The sequence below is a fragment of the Ornithorhynchus anatinus genome, chromosome 13, assembly GCF_004115215.2.
Source record: "Ornithorhynchus anatinus isolate Pmale09 chromosome 13, mOrnAna1.pri.v4, whole genome shotgun sequence".
Classification (NCBI taxonomy): domain Eukaryota; kingdom Metazoa; phylum Chordata; class Mammalia; order Monotremata; family Ornithorhynchidae; genus Ornithorhynchus; species Ornithorhynchus anatinus.
This window is the reverse complement of record NC_041740.1, coordinates 5818915-5838837: the sequence shown is the minus strand read 5'-3', so window position 1 is coordinate 5838837 and position 19923 is coordinate 5818915. Positions and strand designations below refer to the sequence as shown.

The 19923-nt window shown below is 43.0% G+C and overlaps 1 protein-coding gene across 3 annotated transcripts in view; it reads right to left on the bottom strand.

Moving 5' to 3' along the window:
- Window positions 1–19923, bottom strand: part of RBM33 (RNA binding motif protein 33) — a 111202-nt gene that overhangs the window by 20211 nt on the left and 71068 nt on the right. For 2 of the 3 annotated variants that reach the window (XM_029077754.2, XM_029077755.2), the window contains 2 exons: window positions 11454–11720; window positions 9281–9469 (listed from right to left, as the gene is read on the bottom strand). In XM_029077754.2, coding sequence (XP_028933587.1) covers window positions 9281–9469; window positions 11454–11720 — 456 coding nt within the window. Of the gene's footprint in view, window positions 1–9280; window positions 9470–11453; window positions 11724–19923 lie in introns of all 3 variants that reach the window. The other variant, XM_029077753.2, reaches the window with a different exon arrangement.

Sequence of the window (19923 nt, the reverse complement as noted above, 5' to 3'; positions counted from 1 at the left end):
AATTTTTGTTGTTCCAATCAGTTAAGACAAAGAACAGACAGCGGTCACTTGTACCTTCAAGTTTTTAACGTACCAGACCATAATACTTTTTGGAACTTTTTGTACCTTCTCAAGAACACCAAAGACCAAATAGTTTGTCTGATGCTTATAAAACATTATTGACAGTGTAAACACTGGAGCAGCTAATTGGGTGAAATGGAGATTCTTTATGATACCAGCTAAATTGTTTGTTTTCTTATCCTGAAATAGATAATGGCATTTACCTCAAGAACATAACATAACAGCTCATATTTTGATAGACTTTTCATTTTTAATAACACCATGAAAAAAATGCTAATTAACGTTAGGTATTCCAAATTTTTACATCATTGATGAGGAAGAACATGAATTTTTAAGCAAAATATTTAAAGTAGGATTCCAAATACCAAATGTATTTGTTTTTGTGAAACGAAAAGCCACATTTAGTTCGTTTCCGCTTAATTTTGGTCACAAATAAATAAGTCCCAAAGGGAGTGAAGATAATCACTACAATGAAAGCAAATTATGGTTCACAAAGGTCTTCAAGAAATAAAAGTTGTACAAATAAAAATTTTTGACCTTTTTTTTTCCAGCAGGAACAATACATGAGTGATACATTGGTTCAGCTCTGAGATGAAATAAATTAATCATCTTTTTAATTTAAAAGTTGGGGGGAGGGGTGGGAGGTGTACAATCAAAACTAGAGAGAAAATATGAAAAAGGAACAAATATTCAGTCAGTTGCATCCATTCCTGTCCTCTGCCTCTGGCTGCTCTCCCCTTCCTGAGCCATCTTCAGCTCTTTAGCTAATAACTGATCCTCACAACCACGTTAGGTTTCTTTGTCCCAACTACTGCAGGAGAGTCTCCCCTTGTGTTAGGCTCCAGCCTCCTGTTCCGATCAATTAAAAGAAAGAAGAAGCTAGATTTAGCCACCAAATAATCTGACAGATACTATTATTTGAACTAATACCCTTAAGATATTTAGAATCAATTTATTTTAGGAGTTGTTAGGACTTCCGTGACAATAACCACTCAATGTCACACTTGGCACTTGGGTTTCATATCTTTTAAACAACTGCCAGGACAAAAATCAAGCAAGGCCATCTTGATATCAAGCTAAACTGACCTTTGACCTACTTAGACTTTGAGCCCCTTGAGGGCTGGGGACCATGTCTAATTCTCACCCGGCACTTAGTACAGTGCTTCACACACAGTGGGTGCTTAAAAAATATTACTGTTACCACCTATGACCTCTGCATTTTAGCAACTGGAAATGAAGACACAATTATTTTATACATTTTAGCGATTTGAAGGTGATGGCATTTTATTACAAGTGTAACAACCAAGTATCAATAACCATTTTACATAGTGTCAGATGTTACAGAAAATGTTTTCCATTAAATTTAATTTCTATTTAAGTTCACCTGTCAAAAAGGCATGATTTAGCCAAGCAAAAAGGGGAGAAAATTTCTTCCCTGCATTTCTATTTATAATACAAATGAGTGGAAATGCCCACATTGTACAGTCACTCAAATACCGATAGTTGAAAGTGTCTTGGCTGGTAAGTTTAACCTATGGAGCATAAATTGCTAGCTGATCCAGTAAGCAGCCACTTGTGTCTTCTGGTAAGAATTGCAACGGAAGAGACTCAGACTAATTTCAGGCTATTTGCAAGCCAGATTACAAGGGAGGAAAAAGCTGCCCTCAATTTTTTATTTGATTTGAGTTTAGATCCGACTTCAAAAGGCATCTTCAAATAATTTACATTTGCACCAATTACGGGACAGTTAAATTATCCTTTCAAATTCAGAACCAATTTGTTCTGGATTTGCCTATAATGGTACTTGCCTAGAAAGACAAAATGAGGCCGGAATTTAACAACATTATGTTTAAAAAATTTGGTTTAATTAGGTGCCAAAAAGCTTTTTACACAAGAACCTATTTTGGGCATTTAGATTCACACACTTTAGAGATTCCATTTTGAACTGTAGGTCACTGTAGAACTTGGCTCTACATTCTGAACGATAACTTGGATTATTCAGGGATTAAGCACCTATTTCGTGGATTATTCAGACCCCATGCAGGTATTTCACCTGCCTTTTGGCATGGTAACTGCTCAGTAACCTACCTGCCCAAAAGAGCAGAGGAAAAGAAAGGAGTCGAAACTCAAACCCATCAGTTTGATTTGGCAGCCATGTGGAGAGACGCTGGGTTGGGGAGTGAGGGGGGTGGGGAGGGAAGTTTCCAGTATTGGCCGATATTCACTTTTGGATTCCTGGGCAGACACTTTTTTTCTCCAAATAAATTCTGAAGAACTTCATGTAAAATCAATTAGTTTCAAGAGCAATGGGACCAATTGGAATGCTCTATGACTCAGATTTCAATTATCCTTGCTCTGCCTGACCCCTATTGCCACAGAAAACCAAGATTTGGCTGTCTTGTCTTATTACGGCAGTAAAATAACCTAAAAACTTACTTTCCTAGGTCCTGCCTGTTGGATTCCAAATACAGGTGCTAGGAAAATACACACAAAATTGATTAATTGCACAGTTACTCTACTTGGAATTTAAAGTTAAACTTTCCATTTCCCTCCAGCAAACTATCTTTGCATAATAATTTAAACAGCAGAGTTCATCATTATTAGACCCTACATCAACTCTTGCAATATTAATCATCCTCATAAAAGAGCTGCGTAAGTGGAGAGTAATTTATTCCATGAGCCCAATTTTCTCCAAATAATTTTAAAGAATTTCATACCACATCAATTAGTTTTACCTGATCTTTGACTTATCTGTTTTTTGGCCTAAATCAAGTTTGAGAAAGCGCCCCGTCTCGCCACTTTTCTAATAAAAACCTTAGAAGTTGTACCTTAGCAATCGACACTGTAACATGGCATTAAAAAAATAAAGTTTTCAAGCATTTGATTTTGCAAATGAGTACCGATTTAAGACATTCCTGGGTCCGGATTTCAGCCTCATTAACACTGGGCTTCTGGTTCGCTGGGACTCTCAAGACAAGGGAGAAACCCTGAGCCTTGAGAAGTAGCGTGGCCCAGTGGATAGAGCACGGGCCTGAGAGTTAGAAGGACCTGGGTTCTAATCCTGAATCTGCCACTTGTCTGCTGTGTGACTGTGGGTAAGTCACTTAACTTCTCTGTGCCTCAGTTACCTCACCTGTAAAATGGAGATTAAGACTGCGAGCTCCATGTGAGGCATGGACTATGACCAACCTGATTAGTTTGTAGCTACCCCAGAGCTTAGTACAGTGCCTGGCATATAATAAACACTTAACCAATACCATATATAATTACCCCCCACCCCCACATCCCCCCATCCCCACCCTGTAAAAGGGACTTTTACCAATGTGGAGCTGGTCTCTGGGGACCAGGCAATAAATATCATATAAAGGGGGTAAGGGGTGGAGGTGGGGGAAGATGACTTTTACCAATGAAGCGCTGGTCTCTGGGGCCCAGGCCAATTCTAATCTGAAGGAGGGAGAGTTAGCGTGTCACTGTAAAGCCCGTGAAGGCCAGGACCATGCCTTCTACTTGTATTGTACTCTCTCAGGCATTAGTACAGTGCTCTGAGCACTTAAGTCACTGATTGACTATGACAGAGTGGAAAGTTGAAAGAATCCACTGGAGGCTAGCTCTGCATATGTTGGATCCTGCCTATCTGTAACCCAATGCTGTTGATTATATCTTTGGCTCTCCCGTCCAAGTAGAGCTGAAGTGATCGGCTAGTAAAACCAGTAAGGGGCTTGAGCTTGTCTTGATCTGCAAAGCTATTTATGTAGATATGAAGTTACAGTCAAACACAAAGAGCACAAGTTCAAAGATCCAAAATTCCTGAGATGTGGTCATTGCTGGAAGGGATTTTCAGCTGTCAGAATTTCAGAGTAACATTATTTTTCTGAAAAGAGAAGAGGAGATATAAGGGGAGAGGACAGAAGTTAGCACTAAGTGCTACTCTGGACAGGGGGCAGGTACATTAAGCCCATCCTTAAAGGGAAACACAGGGAAGGGCAAAATAGGAGTTTGGAGTAATGTACTTTTGACACCGGAAGAGGCATTTCTGGCAAAAAGATCCAGGAGGAGGAGAGGCTGGCAGAGGGCTGAGCTTTTTGGAAGCTCAGGGAGAGATTGCAGGTGCTAAATTGTACTTCGAAGATAGCTTATACCAAAAATGGGAAGGCATGGAATAAATGTACATCCTGAAACCTGTTTGGAAAATCACATTGTTAAGGCATAAAGGGACATAGATGAACCTGGAAAAATAGTATTTGAGGATAAGCTTCTCCCCTAGACTGTAAACTCCTCATCTAGACTGTAAGCTCCCTATCTTTTCTAATTTTTTTTAATGGTACTTGTTACGCACTTACTATGTTTCAAGCACTGTTCTAAACGCTGGGGTAGATACAAGACAATTAGGGCAGACAAAGAACCTGTTCCACATGGGGCTCACAATCTAAATCGGAAGGAGAACAGGTCTTGAATCCCCATTTTTCAGATGAGGCTACTGAGGCAAAGAGAACTTAAGTGACTCGCCCCGGGTCACACAGCAGGTAAGTGGCCGAGCCGGAATTAGAAGCCAGGTCCTCCGGCTCCCAGACCTGTGCTTATCCACTAGGCCACGCTCCTTCCATTTGGGCAGAGAACATGTCTACCAATGTTAGGTACAGTGCTCTGCACACAGGAAACACTCAACAAATATGACTGAGTTCTCTGCTTGCTTCCAGAATGGTTTGTTTAATGTGACAGCCATAATAGTTGTCTCTTTTCACTTTCATTTCCTGCTCCTAGTAAGAAGAGTTCTCACTAGGTTACAGAGTGCTTACAGAGAAGCAGCGTGGCTCAGTGGAAAGAACACGGGCTTGGGAGTCAGAGGTTATGGGTTCAAATCCCGGCTCTGCCACTCGTCAGCTGTGTGACTATGGGCAAGTCACTTAACCTCTCTGTACCTCAATTACCTCATCTGGAAAATGGGGATGAAGACTGTGAGCCTCATGGGGGACAACCTGATTACCCTGTATCTACGCCAGCGTTTAGAACAGTGCTCTGCATATAGTAAGCGCTTAACAAATGCCAACATTTTCTTTTTGATTTTACATCACACGAGTAAAACCTGGGTAAAAAACGACTAAGGTAGACTGGCATCTCATCTGTTAAGGTTTTCAATTTACAAACTCTCTCATAAAGAGGGTCAGTGTTCTACGTCTCAAAGTGTGCATGAACTTGCCATTAATCTAACTGAACACTAGATAGTGCTAAAAGCCAAAAGAAGCAAAAGGAGAACCGAGCTGTTACTATAATGGATGCCTTTTTGCTTTCTCTAGCTACAAAAGCCTAGCAGTTGTTTACTGAAAAGCTGGTACTTTCTCTAGAATATTCAAAATACAGTTCTAGATCACTAGGCCCCAGAGAAGCAGTGTGGCCTAGTGGAAAAAAACACAGGCCTGGTAGTCACAGGACCCAGGATTCTCACCCCAGCTCTGCCACTTGTCTGCTGCGTGACCTTGGGCAAGTCACAACTTCTCTGTGCCTCGGTTTTCTCATCTGTAAAATGGTGATTAAGACTGTAAGCCTCATGTGGGACGTGAACTGTGTCCAACCTGATCATCCCGAATCTTCCCCAGCGCTTAGTACAAGGCCTGGCACGTGAGTGCTTAACAGATCCATCAGTGATATTTATTGAGCACTTACTGTGTGCAGTGCAGTGCACTAAGCGCTTGGGAAAGTACGATGCAACGGAGTTGGCAGAAACGTTCCCTGCCCACAATGAGCAGATGCCATTAAAAAAAAAAATCATTTCAAAACCCCACGGAGCTGAAGAGTTCACTATTTAGAATGGAGATGATGGAGTCAGCCCCCAATTCTAGGATCAGACTGGCCATTTTTTGCAAGTCAGGTAAGCCAGTTCAGGGTGAGGGGAGAGGGCGAGGAAAAAAGGACATGGTGTTGATGGGCGATAGAGCCACACTGGTACTTTGCCCCTACTGTGTCTGTCCTGCACAAACCACACTCTCAGAAACAAACCCAGGGGTCAGCAGGACTTGATTGGGTACAGACTACCTCTAGCAGTCCTCTTCTGAGCCACTCTATCTGCATAAGTAAAACTGTCACCGCTGGATATACAGGCCAGATCTGAGCGACACCTGGGAGAGCCACCCAAGAAACCCCCGGTGACCCCATTCCAAACCACGGTGGGATGACCGATGGGGTTATATGTGCCTCATCGTAATTTGGCCACTGTTGATCGAATAGATGTTTCTAAAAGTTTGGGCAAGCTACTTAAATTAGGTAAATTCATATCTAAAAAAATTCCTACTTTTAAAGTCCCCTAAGTCTGGGCCTGACAAAGAATGAGAGCACCTACTCTGTACCCTGAGGGGGAGGTTGGGGGGGGGGGGGGGAAGAGATGCAGCAGAGAGAGCGAGATTCGTCATTTTTCAGTGGGCCTGGACCAAGGCTGGGGAGAAGGAATAGATATTTTTCAAACTAGAGCTTTTTTTTTTTAACTAGACATTCTCCACACCCCTACAACTTTTCCTTCTGTTGTTTAATGAATGGAACTGTAAAGGAGAGGTTTCAATTTCTTTTCAGCCTGAGAATCTGAAGGGCTTGGGAGAGGGGGAACAAAATCAGGGAGTGAAAGCTTGGTGGAAGTATGGCCTCTGGAGCCAGGTTGGCTGGAAGGGTTTGTTTGTATATTTGGATTAAGGTCAAGTTTTGTCCTGAAAAATGGTAAAAATGATGTCTGTTCCCTTCCTGCAGACTGAACTCTCCAGTTCCACAACTGAACTGTTTTCAATCTGCTAAGCTTCCAGGACTGACCTCCAAAACATGCTCGTAGGAGAGGGCCCCAGATGCTACTCAATTCACTTCTGCCCTTCACATAGGAAATTTCAATGCTGGGCTAACCAAGTCTGAATAGCACTAATTGTCAATGACACAACTTATGGGATGGACAAGCACTGAACCCACTGAGAGCAATTAGCAGTTCAAAGCCACATGGAAATGGAGCTCAGCCCTTTTCCCCAAAATTGGAGAACCTACACAGTCTATTTTAAAAACACTAGAAAAATATGATCTTGGTCCAAGTTCCAGCTTTGCTCTAAAATAATGGACCCACTCCGGATGGAATATTGTTACATAGTTACAACTCCAAACTCTGGACTTTCTAGACCTGGCTCTACTTAACTCCTCTGGAACTAAGGTAACTTCACTGTAAAAATGTTGTTCACCTAAAGGATTTGAGATTCTTGGATGGGTTAAATGGGAAGTACTAATTTTATACTACTAGAAAGATGGTCACTGACAGTCCAGCCCTGGCAAATAAGAAGCACAGAAAGGGGTGGGCAGGGACTGAGTATCCCCTTCTCCGTTGTGGGGTCTGCCTACCCTGTCTATACCTGCAGGACATCACTTAAGGGAGATAACCATTACAAGCTTTAATTCACCAATCAATCGCATTTATTGAGCACTCACTGTGTGCGAAGCACTGTACTAAGCACTTGAGAGAGTACAATACAAGCAGAGTTGATAGACAAGTTCCCTGCCCACAAGGAGCTTACAGTCTAGAAGGAGGGAACTTTAGAACCTGTGGAGGTTTTCAATGGCTTGTAACTAAGGATTGCTTATCTGGAGCAGTGGGAAGTCAGATTCCCACCTCCAAAATCTATTTTTTTTTTCAATAGCCTTGACATTGTTGTCTTGGTTTGTTGATTCTATTCCCCCCCGGGGTTGGGGGGGGGGGTTGCAATTCATTTTTACCTCTCTTTATCTGTCTATCCTACCTGGATTTCAAGCCCCTTGTGGGACATGAATTCGGTCTTCTGATCTGTTAAGTTTGTGTCCACTCACCCCAGCACTTGGCAGCTGGTAAGTGCTTAATAAATACCATAACTAATACACAGAATTCACTGGTCACACCTGGCACACAGGTTAGTGTAATGATGTCCCATGTCCCATTTTGCAGGAGCCCGTCCGAACCTAGAATGTTTCTCTGGTGGGGACCCCGATCCCCCCCTAATTACTCCAGGGCCTTTCTGGGCCCCTTCCAGGGTCTTGTGGAACTCAGCAGTGGCAGCAATGGCAGCCAAGTGCTTAAAAATCAAAATACTGGGCATAAGGGGACTGGGGGGCTCGGGGAGAGGAACCAGGGGCATGAGACAGACCGGCTGAAAACCAAACTGATAATCAACCAGATGACTGGCCACCCTAAATTCTAATCATCTGGGCAGTAAGTCTATGAGCTGATTTCTGTCTTGGCAAGATAATGCAAATCTATCCCATCATCACTTAATAGAAAAGACTATGATGAGCAGTTGATTCCAGCGTTCTACAGTTAACCAAAGCGTTGCTCATAATACGAGATCCCGACTTGCCATCCCTCCCCAGTGAATGGAAGATTGAAGACATTTTATTCATAGCATGGTGACTGCCAATTTCTATCCAAATTTTAATCCACTGTAAAACTGTCTGAATGGTAGAACGTATCTCAGAACATGGTATTTAAAATGCCGGTTTGTATTCCCAGCATTGTATTACATGAATTTTACAAGAAGCTTCGCTCCATACTCACCTTTAGTAATTGTCTGTGCTACAGTGGCAATTGTAAAAAAGAATCCATAAAAATGTAAAAATCATTTGTATCCCTCCTAATTAGAAAGTGTTGTAAAATCCACACACAAATGGCTGCTGCTTTCTACAACACGAGACATGAGGCTATAGTTATTTGCTAAGATACATCACCCTCTAGGGCATTTCAAAATGCTTCCAAGCCCTTGTGCAGGATTCTGATTCTGGGCATAGGCTGAGAGAAGAGGCCAAGGACACGCCATAGTATGCTTTCAAATTGGGCAACCTTGGGTACAAAATAACATGTTAAATTTACATAAATCATTCCAAGTGGATTCTCTAAAAAGAAAAATAATCCGTGTGCCCCTTTATCCAACTGGAAAGCTTAATTTTTTTTTTTTTAAAGCCATTTAGTTGGTGCACTTTCCTTTACTGCTTATGAATGATACGGTCACATTCTAGCACATCGGAAGATTCCCCAGATCACTCGGTCTCCAGGGCAAATGTTCCAACTAGCATTCATCCGGTGACACACAAGTCGGATGTTTTTTCCTTTCAAATATATTAATTTAAACCAAGGGCCCCAAACCCTAAAGATCCCTGCATTTCATATCACAGAATTAATTTCGCTTTGAGGATGAAAGGCTCTTGGCATAGAAATTATACACCCGGGGTGACCTACCTGAATGGGTCCTACTGACATCAGCAGGTTTTTCAGTTGGACATCAGTAGTTGATGAAGAAAGCCCTTCAACTGACACAATACAGGGCTGAGGTTTGCACTCCACCACGCGCAGATTCTGTTTATTTGGCATCAAGCGTCCCCGGCCCATCTGGCCTGCTACTCCTCTGCCTCTCCCGTGCATAATGACCTGCCAACAACAAAAGTACAGGGTTTTGATTTACTAAGTTTGAGCTTTTGTTATCTCCAAAGTACTCGGGTATACAAGTGAGCCATTCTCTTTGGCTCGATTGAAATTCAGGGTGGTTCATCGGGTACAAGCGCTACTTGCTAGGGGCTGGCTGCCAGTTTCCCACAAGGAGTGAGCAGACTGGTGGAATGAGTTTCAATGGCTTAACGCACTGCACCCCGCATCTGATAACTCCGGGGACCCCAAGAGAATCAGGACATGCTTGCCTAGGGCTGAAGCCTTCCTGCGGCTCACGGGAGCCTCGAAAGGGACACCAAACCAGAGTCTTGTCTGGACCATTGTCTAGCATCTCAATCTCTTTGGCTGCCCCCTTTTAAAAAGCAGGGGGAGACTAAGATCTTCAAAAGAAGGATGGCCGGCTCTGTTTTTCTCCTTTCCTTCTAGGAAACCCAGGAGAACACATTCATTCCCTGGGACTATGACCAGGTGTTCAAAAATAAAGTGGCTCCCGGTTAAGACAATAGCCTAATTCAGATGTTACAGTAGAGGTGAAGGGAGCCTTGTAGCGCTTCCTAACATAAAAAGGCGGGGTTAGGCAAGTGGTCCAAAACCACTGCAAAAACTATCCCCGCAGCTCTTCTATACATATCGGTCACGTATTTATTTATTTATTGATATTAATGTCTGTCTCCCCGTCTAGACTGTAAGCTTGTTGTGGGCGGGGAAGGTGTCTGTCATATTGTCCTCTCCCAAGCACTTAGTACAGTGCTCTGCACCCAGTGAGCACTCAATAAATACAACTGACTGACTGAAACAACTCCGTAACCCCTTTTAACGTGTCTATCCCCTGCAGCCAAATGATAGGACAGTGCTTTTTACAGAACCTATTTAAGCAGAACCCAAAAATTACATCAAGTGAAAACCGGCAGATGTGAGTGTGGCCTTAAAGACAAGTTCAGGGGACTTTAAATCCACTGTTCTTCCATCCTGAGACCTTGCAGCCGGAGTCAACCTACTATACTTAATTCTCTCAGGAGTCTAAGGGCAAGAGGATTCAACGACCAAACGTGGCTTAGTAGAAAGAGCACAGACTTGGGAGTCAGAGGTCTTGGGTTCTAATCCTGGCTCCGCCACTTGTCAGCTGTGACTTTGGGCAAGTCACTTCACTTCTCTGTGCCTCAGTTACTTCGTGTAAAATGGGGATTAAGACTGTGAGTCCCACGTGGGATGACCAGATTACCTTGCATCTACCCTAGTGTTTAGGGCAGTGCTTGGCACATAGTAAGTGCTTAACCAATCCCATTATTACTATTATTATTATTAATAATAATAAACCCCTGAATTGGGCTGGGGGTAGTTTGGTTCCTAGTGCAAACTAAAACTCAAATATTTTATTTAAATCTATACTATACAACTTCAAACTTGAGAAGCATAGTGGCCTAGTGGAAAGAGCATTGGGCAGGGAGTCGGGAAACCTGGGTTCTAATCCCGGCTCCGCCACTTGCCTGTTGTATGAACCTAGGCAAGGCATGTAACTTCTCTGTGCCTCAGTTTCCTCACCTGTAAAATACAGATTAAATACCTGTTCCCCCTTCCCCTTCGACTGTGAACCCCTTGTGGGACAAGGACTAAGTTTGATCTTTTTGTATTAGATCTTCTCCATTAAATCACCTAGTAAGCAGACACCACAATTATTATTGTTCAAAAGAACAGGCTCATGAATTTATGGCAGGGGCCAGGTGGCATGGCCCCAACAGGAAAATGAAAAGAGAAGCTCAGTTGTGATTTACTTTCAGTTTGGTGTGGGGATTAAACCGATCATATGTACTATGGTGAATAGATTTTATCAGTGCTGAATACCCTAATTCTTAACTATCATACCTAAGCCTGGATTTCTTAAAGACCGGTCAGAACTTCCAATGTCCCAGAACCCACTGCTCACATTTCTGAAAAAGACTGAGTCTTGTTGAATCTAAAAAAGTACCTTCTTGGCTGGGTGAATTCCCTGGATGTTTCTGATTCCTGGAGGGCCAGTTGAGTGGATCTGGGCTGCCCCCGATAAATGCTGCTGCTGCGGATGATATTGCGGCTGCTGATATTGCTGCTGCTGCTGATATTGCTGCTGCTGCTGCTGCTGAAGCGTTCCCTTTGTCAGCGTGACCTTCCGCACAGGCTGCTGCCTCAGTTCTGGAGACGGCGGGAGCCGTTGGGGATGGCCCTCTGGGTGAAAAAAGCCAACATTCTCTCCCCCCTGCTGAAATCAACAAGGTATCGTGCTGTTCAGTACCTACTCAATCCAACATCGGCTTCATGAGATATCTACTAGGGAGGGTAACCTGTTTGGTAGCTTGGCTGAGACAGTTTTTTGTTCTTTTAAAAATAAACCAATTCGATCACCAATCCGAACAAGATGAAAATTCTCAGCTCATCAGGACAGTAAGTAAAATCTCAACTTTAAGGTTAAAATTGTAACCATTGCTTGAGAAGCTGCATGGCTTAGTAGAAAGAGCCCAGGCATGGGAGTCAAAGGACCTGGGTTTTAATTCTGGCTCTTCTATGTGACCATGGGCAAATCGCCTAACTTCTCTGTGCCTCAGTTTCCTCAGCTGCAAAATGGGGATTTAATACTTGTTCCCCCTCCCCCTTACACCAGGAGCCCCAGATGGGACCGGGACTGTGTCCAACCGCATTGTCTTGTATCTACCTCAGCTCTTAGCACAGTGTTTGGTACATGGTAAGCGCTTAAATGCCATAATGATAATTTCTTTGATTTTATTTTCATTTCTGTATTAGGTATTTTGGATCTTGCTGGTGTGTGTGTCTCCACTTTATCACCCACCCTGCCACACCATTTGTCTTTCTAAAACGTTGAGCAGATGACTTCACTCCTTAAAAAGCCCCCCAAGTCTTCCATCTTTCCTCACCTACAAAATAAAAACTTGTGACCCTTGATTTCAAGGCTCTCCTTAAGCCAGCCCTCTCTTACTAAACTCCAGTCTAAGTCTCCCAGCTGACCTTATAATTAAACCCTGCTCCTAACCCATAGCTTATATAATTCTCCTTATTTAGAACTTCCTTCCTCCTTCCCTCAACCTCTCCTCCCTCTGCATTACAATCCAGGGGTTCCAGTCCAGTTAAATGGGCATGACTGGATATGGAGAGATCCCTGTCACCACAACAACATTAACCAAATCTCCAAATTTGGGGAGGAAAACTCTGACCCCTTAGCGTCAGAAAATTGCAGATGGCCTCCGGTAATTAGACTGTCCAAACTCCAAAGAGACGGAAAGAGTTCACGTGTTTGGCCAAGGTGGAATTTTGCAACATGAACAAAATAAAAATGTATCAAGTGCTTCTGATCCAAGGTAATGCACAACACCCAGGCCAATTCCCATCAGCTCCAAGACTTCAAAACCCTTCAGCGGTGTCTCGGGAAGGACAGAATTCTATACAGCTCGTGTAACTCAACATTCCAGGCAAGGTGGGATAGGTTTAAAAAAAAAAAAGAAAGAGGAGGAGAAGGGAGAAATGAGGGTGATTGGGATGGATACCACTTAAGAATGCAATACCAGAGCCCCCTAATTCCACCAGAATCCAAAACACTTAGTTTTAAAATGGTTTCACAGCTTTGAGGAATAAATCAATGCTATTTTCACCACTAAGTGTAGGAATACTCATAGACCTTAGGTGGGAGACCAGTCATTTGGGGGTGGGCCGGATTGATTCACCCGACCTCACTATGCCCAGGAAATAAGGAGTTGGCCCCCGATCCCACTGAATCAGAGCTCTGGGGGCTGTGACATGCTGGAGACTGTTTATGGTATCTGGTAGGGGATGGAGCTTGGAGCAAGTTAGAACATGGTACAGTCAGAAATATAGCCACTTCTGCCTCAAACTCCCCTCCTTTCCTCCCCATTCCAGATGGTTACAGCTGGAGACACTTGGCCAGCTGGAAGAAAGAAAATGGTTTTCCAGTGCCACGGCACCTTTCCCATTACAAACTAAGCCTAAAACGTTTTTGGGTAGAGCTCGACAGCTCAGCAAAAAAGCGTTCTGCCGGGCCTACAGCCCAAACAATTGCCTAACAAACCCTAATGCTGTAAATAACTGGGGGCCAGCTATTCCTATTTAGATGGACTGGGTAGAAGCCCAAGGCAATAGATTCCAAGCCACCCAGATCTCAAAGATGTTCTTTGAGAGTCTGACTCTCTTTTCACACTAGTTCCTAACAGTTACCTAAGGCTCTCCAGCAATTCTCTTGGCAGAGAGATAGGTCTGTCTTTAGTGAAAAATTTACAGTCAGGTCCAAAAAAAACCAACAAAAAAAACACTTTTAAAGAAAGTCCACCATTCATTTCTCTTCAGAGTAGCTCATACAATCAAATCATATTTATTGTTTACTGTGCACAGAGCACTGTACTAAGCACTTGGGAGAGTACAATATAAGAGTTGGCAGACATATTCCCTGCCTACAAGGAGCCTACAGTCAAGGCCTTCCCAGACTGAGCCCCCCTTTCCCTCTGCTCCTCCTCCCCTTCCCTTCCCCCCCTCAGCACTGTGCATATTTGCATATATTACCGTATTTATTTTGTTAATAAGGTGTATATCTCCATGATTCTGTTTATCTTGATGATGTTGTCTTGTTCTGTTCTGTTTTGCTCTGCTGTCTGTCTCCCCCATTTAGACTGTAAGCCCATTATTGGGCAGGGATTGTCTCTATCCCTGTTGCCAAATTGTACATTCCAAGAGCTTAGTACAGTGCTGTGCACATAGTAAGCGCTCAATAAATACTATCAAATGAATGAACGAATGAATGAAGTCCTTCCTAAGTACCAAAGTACCATGCTAGGAGCCAGAAGTAGATACATAATACATAATCAGATCAGACATGGCTCCTGACCTTCATGTGCTCATAATCTAAGGAAGGAAAATAATTACCTTATCCCCCAATTTAGAGACGATGAAACCGAGGCACAGAGCTGTTATGTGACTTGCTCAAGGTCACACAGTAAGTTGCAGAGCTGGGTTTAGAACCCAAATCTCCTGACTCCCAGTCCCAAGCTTTCCTCCTAGGTCACACTGTCAAAAATGTTAGGGACAAAAAAAAAAAAGATCTCACAGCATGTAAACGGCTATTAAGTTAATGTAATTGTATCTGAGCATATGGTGACCCATAAATTTTGGCAGATCTATTGAGTGTTTCCTAGCTGCACATTTCTTTAGTTCTGCAGGATAGAAATGAAGAGCTCTTACATATTGGAGAATGACCTTACTGTACTGGGTATTAGTGGATTTTTTTCCATGTGTATGATTTGTTAATACAGTCAACACACAGCAAGCAGACTTAAAAATAAACTTCAGTTCATGCACTAACAGGCGGATGCCCAATTAGGGAGGATGTTAAGATGATGATGGTATTTGTTAAGCTCTTACTACGTATCAAGTTCTGTTCTAAGCCCTGAGGTAGATAATAATAATAATGCTGGCATTTGTTAAGCGCTTACTATGTGCCAAGCACTGTTCTAAGCACTGGTGTAGATACAGGGTAAGCAGGTTGCCCCATGTGAGGCTCACAGTCTTAATCCCTATTTTACGGATGAGGTCACTGTGGCACCGAGAAGTGAAATGACTTGCCCAAAGTCACACAAAAGGCAAGTGGTGGAGCCGGGATTAGAACCCAGGCCCTTCTGACTCCCAGGCCCAGGCTCTATCCACTAGACCATGCCGCTTCCCAGGCTGGAAGCAAGTCGATGGATGCAATGGTTTTGGGTTCTTTGTGTTCCCAAAGTTCTATGATTTTGTGTGTGCTCATCATCTGTGCCTCTGGCCCGGATCTAAAGACCGGCTAAAATGTTCCAGCCTAACATCCTCAAGTCTCAGTCTACTTGGACATTGCCCTAAAGTTTTTATTTATGATGATGGTGATAATACAATTGAGGGAGTGAAGAGGGAGAAGTATCATGCTTTGAGTCAAGCCTTATTTCACAGAAGTTGTATAAGGATTATATCCTTCCCTTCTGCCACCTATATTATGGCACTGGGTTTTACAAGGAAATTTTGTCTCAAGTGGATCCAGCTAAAACATTTCTAATCAAGTAATCATATTTACTGAGCACTTACTGTGTACAGAGCACTTTACTAAGCACTCAGAAAAGTACAATACAACATATAACTTAAGATCTTCAGCTGTCTTTAAAAAGAACTAAAATCAAAATTTCTCTTCATTACTGTTCATCATAATCTTACAGTGAGGCCTTTTCAGGGAAGTACAATCTTAACCCGTCATTTGAATGTCTATAGTGAAGCCTTATTTCTGATCTGCAGACAAAACAATTGAAAAATTTTGAAGTGAAATGGCTTTGTCTACTTAGTTGGGAATGGGAGCGGAGTTTTCCAATTGAGGGGTAAGTTCAAAAAATATGTTGGAAGTAAAACATGACAATTTATCAGGCAGGAATTAAGGCCTCCCAATAAAGAAATACCAAACCCCAATGTTTATAGTCAACCACAGGACTGGAGTGGACTTCAGTTAGGTTAACCAGTCCATTTCCTGCTAAGGGTTAATGTTATCCTTAAACAGCGATAAATTGAATTTTTAAAAAAATGAACAGGATGGCAATTGCGGTTTTTCTTTTTTACGTTTTTGCAATACCAAAGATCCCTTCTGTGAAAGTTCTCCTGGGGAGTGAAAGATCACAGCATATTCCCAAGCGCTGAGTACAGCACATGACCCCCAGAGTGAGCACAATCAAAATGATTGTTACTATTTGGTAGAAAGTGGCTCCATTCAGGAAGGTTAAAGGTCATTAGCTACTTTTTCAAAGATGTGTTAAAATCTCGAGGACTCCTGCCAAGAAAGGCTACTGGTCTTTCTCTGCTGAACCAGATAATCCTGAGAGTATTCTTTCAGACAGAACGCTTCCTTAAAGATGGCGCTTTAAAATCACTTTTAAAAATAGTTTTTTTTTTAAATAAGAACTGTCTGAATTAAATAAGCCAAGTCAGCGTACTTTTTATCAGATTTATTATGACCAAATCGTACAAAATGAAGTTTTTTTGCCACCAACATTAGTAGGACAAATTTATTTATAACAAACGCTTCAAATATACAGATAAAAATGCCTAGTGATACTGTCAGAGCTTCTTGCAATTTGACAGATCAAATCTTATTTTCCTTCTTAAACCTCACGAAGGCTCGATATCACCAACTTGCATTCAGTAGTGAGCAAATTGATTAATCCCTCTCTATAGAAATCTCAACTCTTGATTACACCTATCAGACGTTAAGCAGCATTATTCTAGAGTGACAACACTTGACAAATTCCCCGACCATTTTTCTCAGCTTTTGTGGCCCTGCTAGCTCGTATTAACCCTGATGAAAAATTAATTTCCCTTATCTTCTGCTAAACCCCAAAATCCAAATCCGCCAAACTGGCAACTCTTTCTGAAAAGGTATTATGAAAACCTCTAAAAGATTAATTGCATGTCTTCAGGTGACATTAATTTCTGTCCTCGTGACAGACATTTGATACTCCGTACTGAGAGGACAGATAACATTGTCAGGATACACAGAAGGACGGTGGTGTGGTGTCCCAGGGCAGCCTCTTATGAATTCTCCTTCCGATAAGGCCATACTTCACTGTCATTGCCACCGTTACTGATCTTGCAGCCCGAAGACCTCACTGCATGGCTTGCCATTAGGTACGACAATGCCGAATCTACCCGTGAATCTTTATACACCCAATTCAAAATCCAGACCCCTGGAAAGGATGGACATCCTAGCTGTAGCACTTAAAACAGTTTATGGCACTGTTGGTCTAAAACACTCCTTCTCTGAGTAGGTGGTCGTAGTAATAATAGCAGTAATAGTATTTATTAAGCTCTTTCTGAGCACAAAGCACTGTACTAAACGCCGGGTGATAATTAGGGTCCCTGGTCCTCAAGAGGCTCACGGGAAACAAAGGAAACTAAATCGGTAGGATACATATCCACACGGGCTCGCATTTTTAAAAAGCAGCATTTCAAGAGAAGGAAAGCTGTACGGTACAGACGACACAACTCAAGGCTTGAAGTGCTCTTTTTAAAATCTGATAGAAAATTTAGAAAGCTGCAATTGACACCTGGCTGCCCCTCTGTCTCTCACATGGCTCAATGTGTCGCAGGGCAGAGGCCCCTGAATATACCCTATGGCATTTTGGGACTTTCTGAAAAGTCTGCAGCCAAACCCTCTTTTTTCTAGGTAGGCAACTGCTGTTCAGTAGGAGCTCAGGCTTTCTCCAGGAAGTAGAGTTCTATGCCCTTCCTCAATTAATTTCCAACACTCTAGCCATACAGCCCTATAGCCACACTAGCACTTAAGGCATTTTATACCCACTCTTGGCCTTTATATATATTTACAAACTCACACACACCAATTATTTGTTCAGCTAATTCATCCTCATATTTGTACAACTACTACTAATTATTGTGGTATTTGTTAAGCACTTACGTATGCCAAGCACTGTTCTTAAACTCTGAGGTAGATTTTTTTTTTAATGGTATTTGTTAAGCACTGTGTGCCAGGCACCAAACGAAGCACTGGGGTAGATACAAACTAAGTAGCTTGGCTGCGGTCCCTGCCCCACATGGGGAATCACAGTCTTATCCCCCACTTTACAGATGAGGTAGCTGAGGCACAGAGATGTTAAGTGACTTGCCCAAGGTCACACAGCATACAGGTGGCAGAGCCGGAATCAGAACACAGGTCCTCTGACTCCCAGGCCTGTGCTCTTTCCACTAGGCCACGTTGCTGCTCTAGATATCATACGATATAATCAGATACAATGTAATCAGATCGGACGCTCTTCCTGCCCTTCATGAGGCTCCCTTCTCCTGTTTCCACTATTTCTAGATGATTTGTCAGTCTGTCTCCCTCATTCAAATTTAAGCTCCTTTGAAGGGAGGAGATGTGGGTCTCGCTCCTGGTGTACTGTCCCAAGAGCTTAGCACAGTGCTAAAAGTTGGGGATAATGGGAAAGTTACCCGCTTGACAGATGGGGAGGGTATGTGGGCTAAGAACCCAGGTATTTTCTGCAATAAAAAACCCTCTAAAAACAGAACAAAAAAGATGATAGAGAAAGTGAAGGAAGTTAGAATATTGTATCCTAATATGGGATAAACTGTTGGGATTCATATGGTTATGTTGGAGACAAGCTGAACAAGGTTGACAAACTGCAATAACTGAGAGAGACTCGTGTGCTAGAGTGGAGTCCCCCAAAGGATGAGTGAGCCTTGGTCCTGAGTCATTAGGACTGCAAACCCGCAGAAAGAACTGACTGTACAGACAGTGGTTTGCACAATACCACTTTTCTTACTTGCCTGATCCATTGATGGCCAAAGGGACTGCAGCACAATGCCAGTGCTGTGAGGCTCTAACCCGGCAGGCGGTTGGTGGCCTTGACGGCCGCCACCCGCCATCTTCCCCACCCAAATTAGCTGGCAATATTTCTGGAGTCCTGCTGGATTAGCCACTTGGCAGAAAGCCCCGGAAACCTTCCCCGTAGCTGGCACAGGCACAGCAGATGTTCTTTCCTCTTCTTGTAACAGAACCGGAATCCGGGTCTCCTGACTTCCAGAACTTTCCACTGAACCGACAGCACGGCTACGGGTGCTCAAAGTACAAGCTTTAATTGTATTTATTGAGTGCTTACTGTGTGCAGAGCACCGTACTAGGTGTTTGGGAGAATACAACAAAGTTGACAGAAACGTTCCCTGCCCACGAGTGTATGGTCTAGAGGGGGAGAGACACATTAATATAAATGGTTAGACTGTAAGCCTGTCAAAGGGCAGGGACTGTCTCTGTTACCAATTTGTACATTCCAAGCGCTCAGTACAGTGCTATGCACATAGTAAGCGCTCAATAAATACTATTGAATGAATAAATAAATAAATTAGAAGTAATAAGTGCTGTGGGGCTGAGGGAAGGCTGAATAAAGGATGCATATCCTAGTACAAGGGTAACCCAGAGGGAGTGGAAGAAGGAGAAATTAGGGTTTAGTTGGGGAAGGCCTCTTGGAAGAGGTATGCTTATAATAAGGCTTTGAAGGTGGGGAGGGTGATCGTCTGTCGGACAGGAAGGGCGTTCCTGGTCAGATGGAGGAAGTGGGCAAGAGGTCGTTGGTGAGATAGAGGAGATCAAGGTACAGTAAGTAGGTTGGCATTAGAGAGCCAGGTGTGCAGGCTGGGTTGTAGTAGGAAATCAAGGGGGTAAGGTAGGCGGGAGTGAGATGATCAATGGAAAGGAGTTTCTTTTTGACACAGCAGTGGATGGGCAACCACTGGAGGTTCTTGAAGCCCTATATTATGTACATACAAGTTAATCAGATGGGATACAGTCTCTGACCCACATGGGGCTCACAATCTAAGTAGGAGGGAGATCAGGTACCGAATCCCCACTTCACAGATGAAGAAACTGA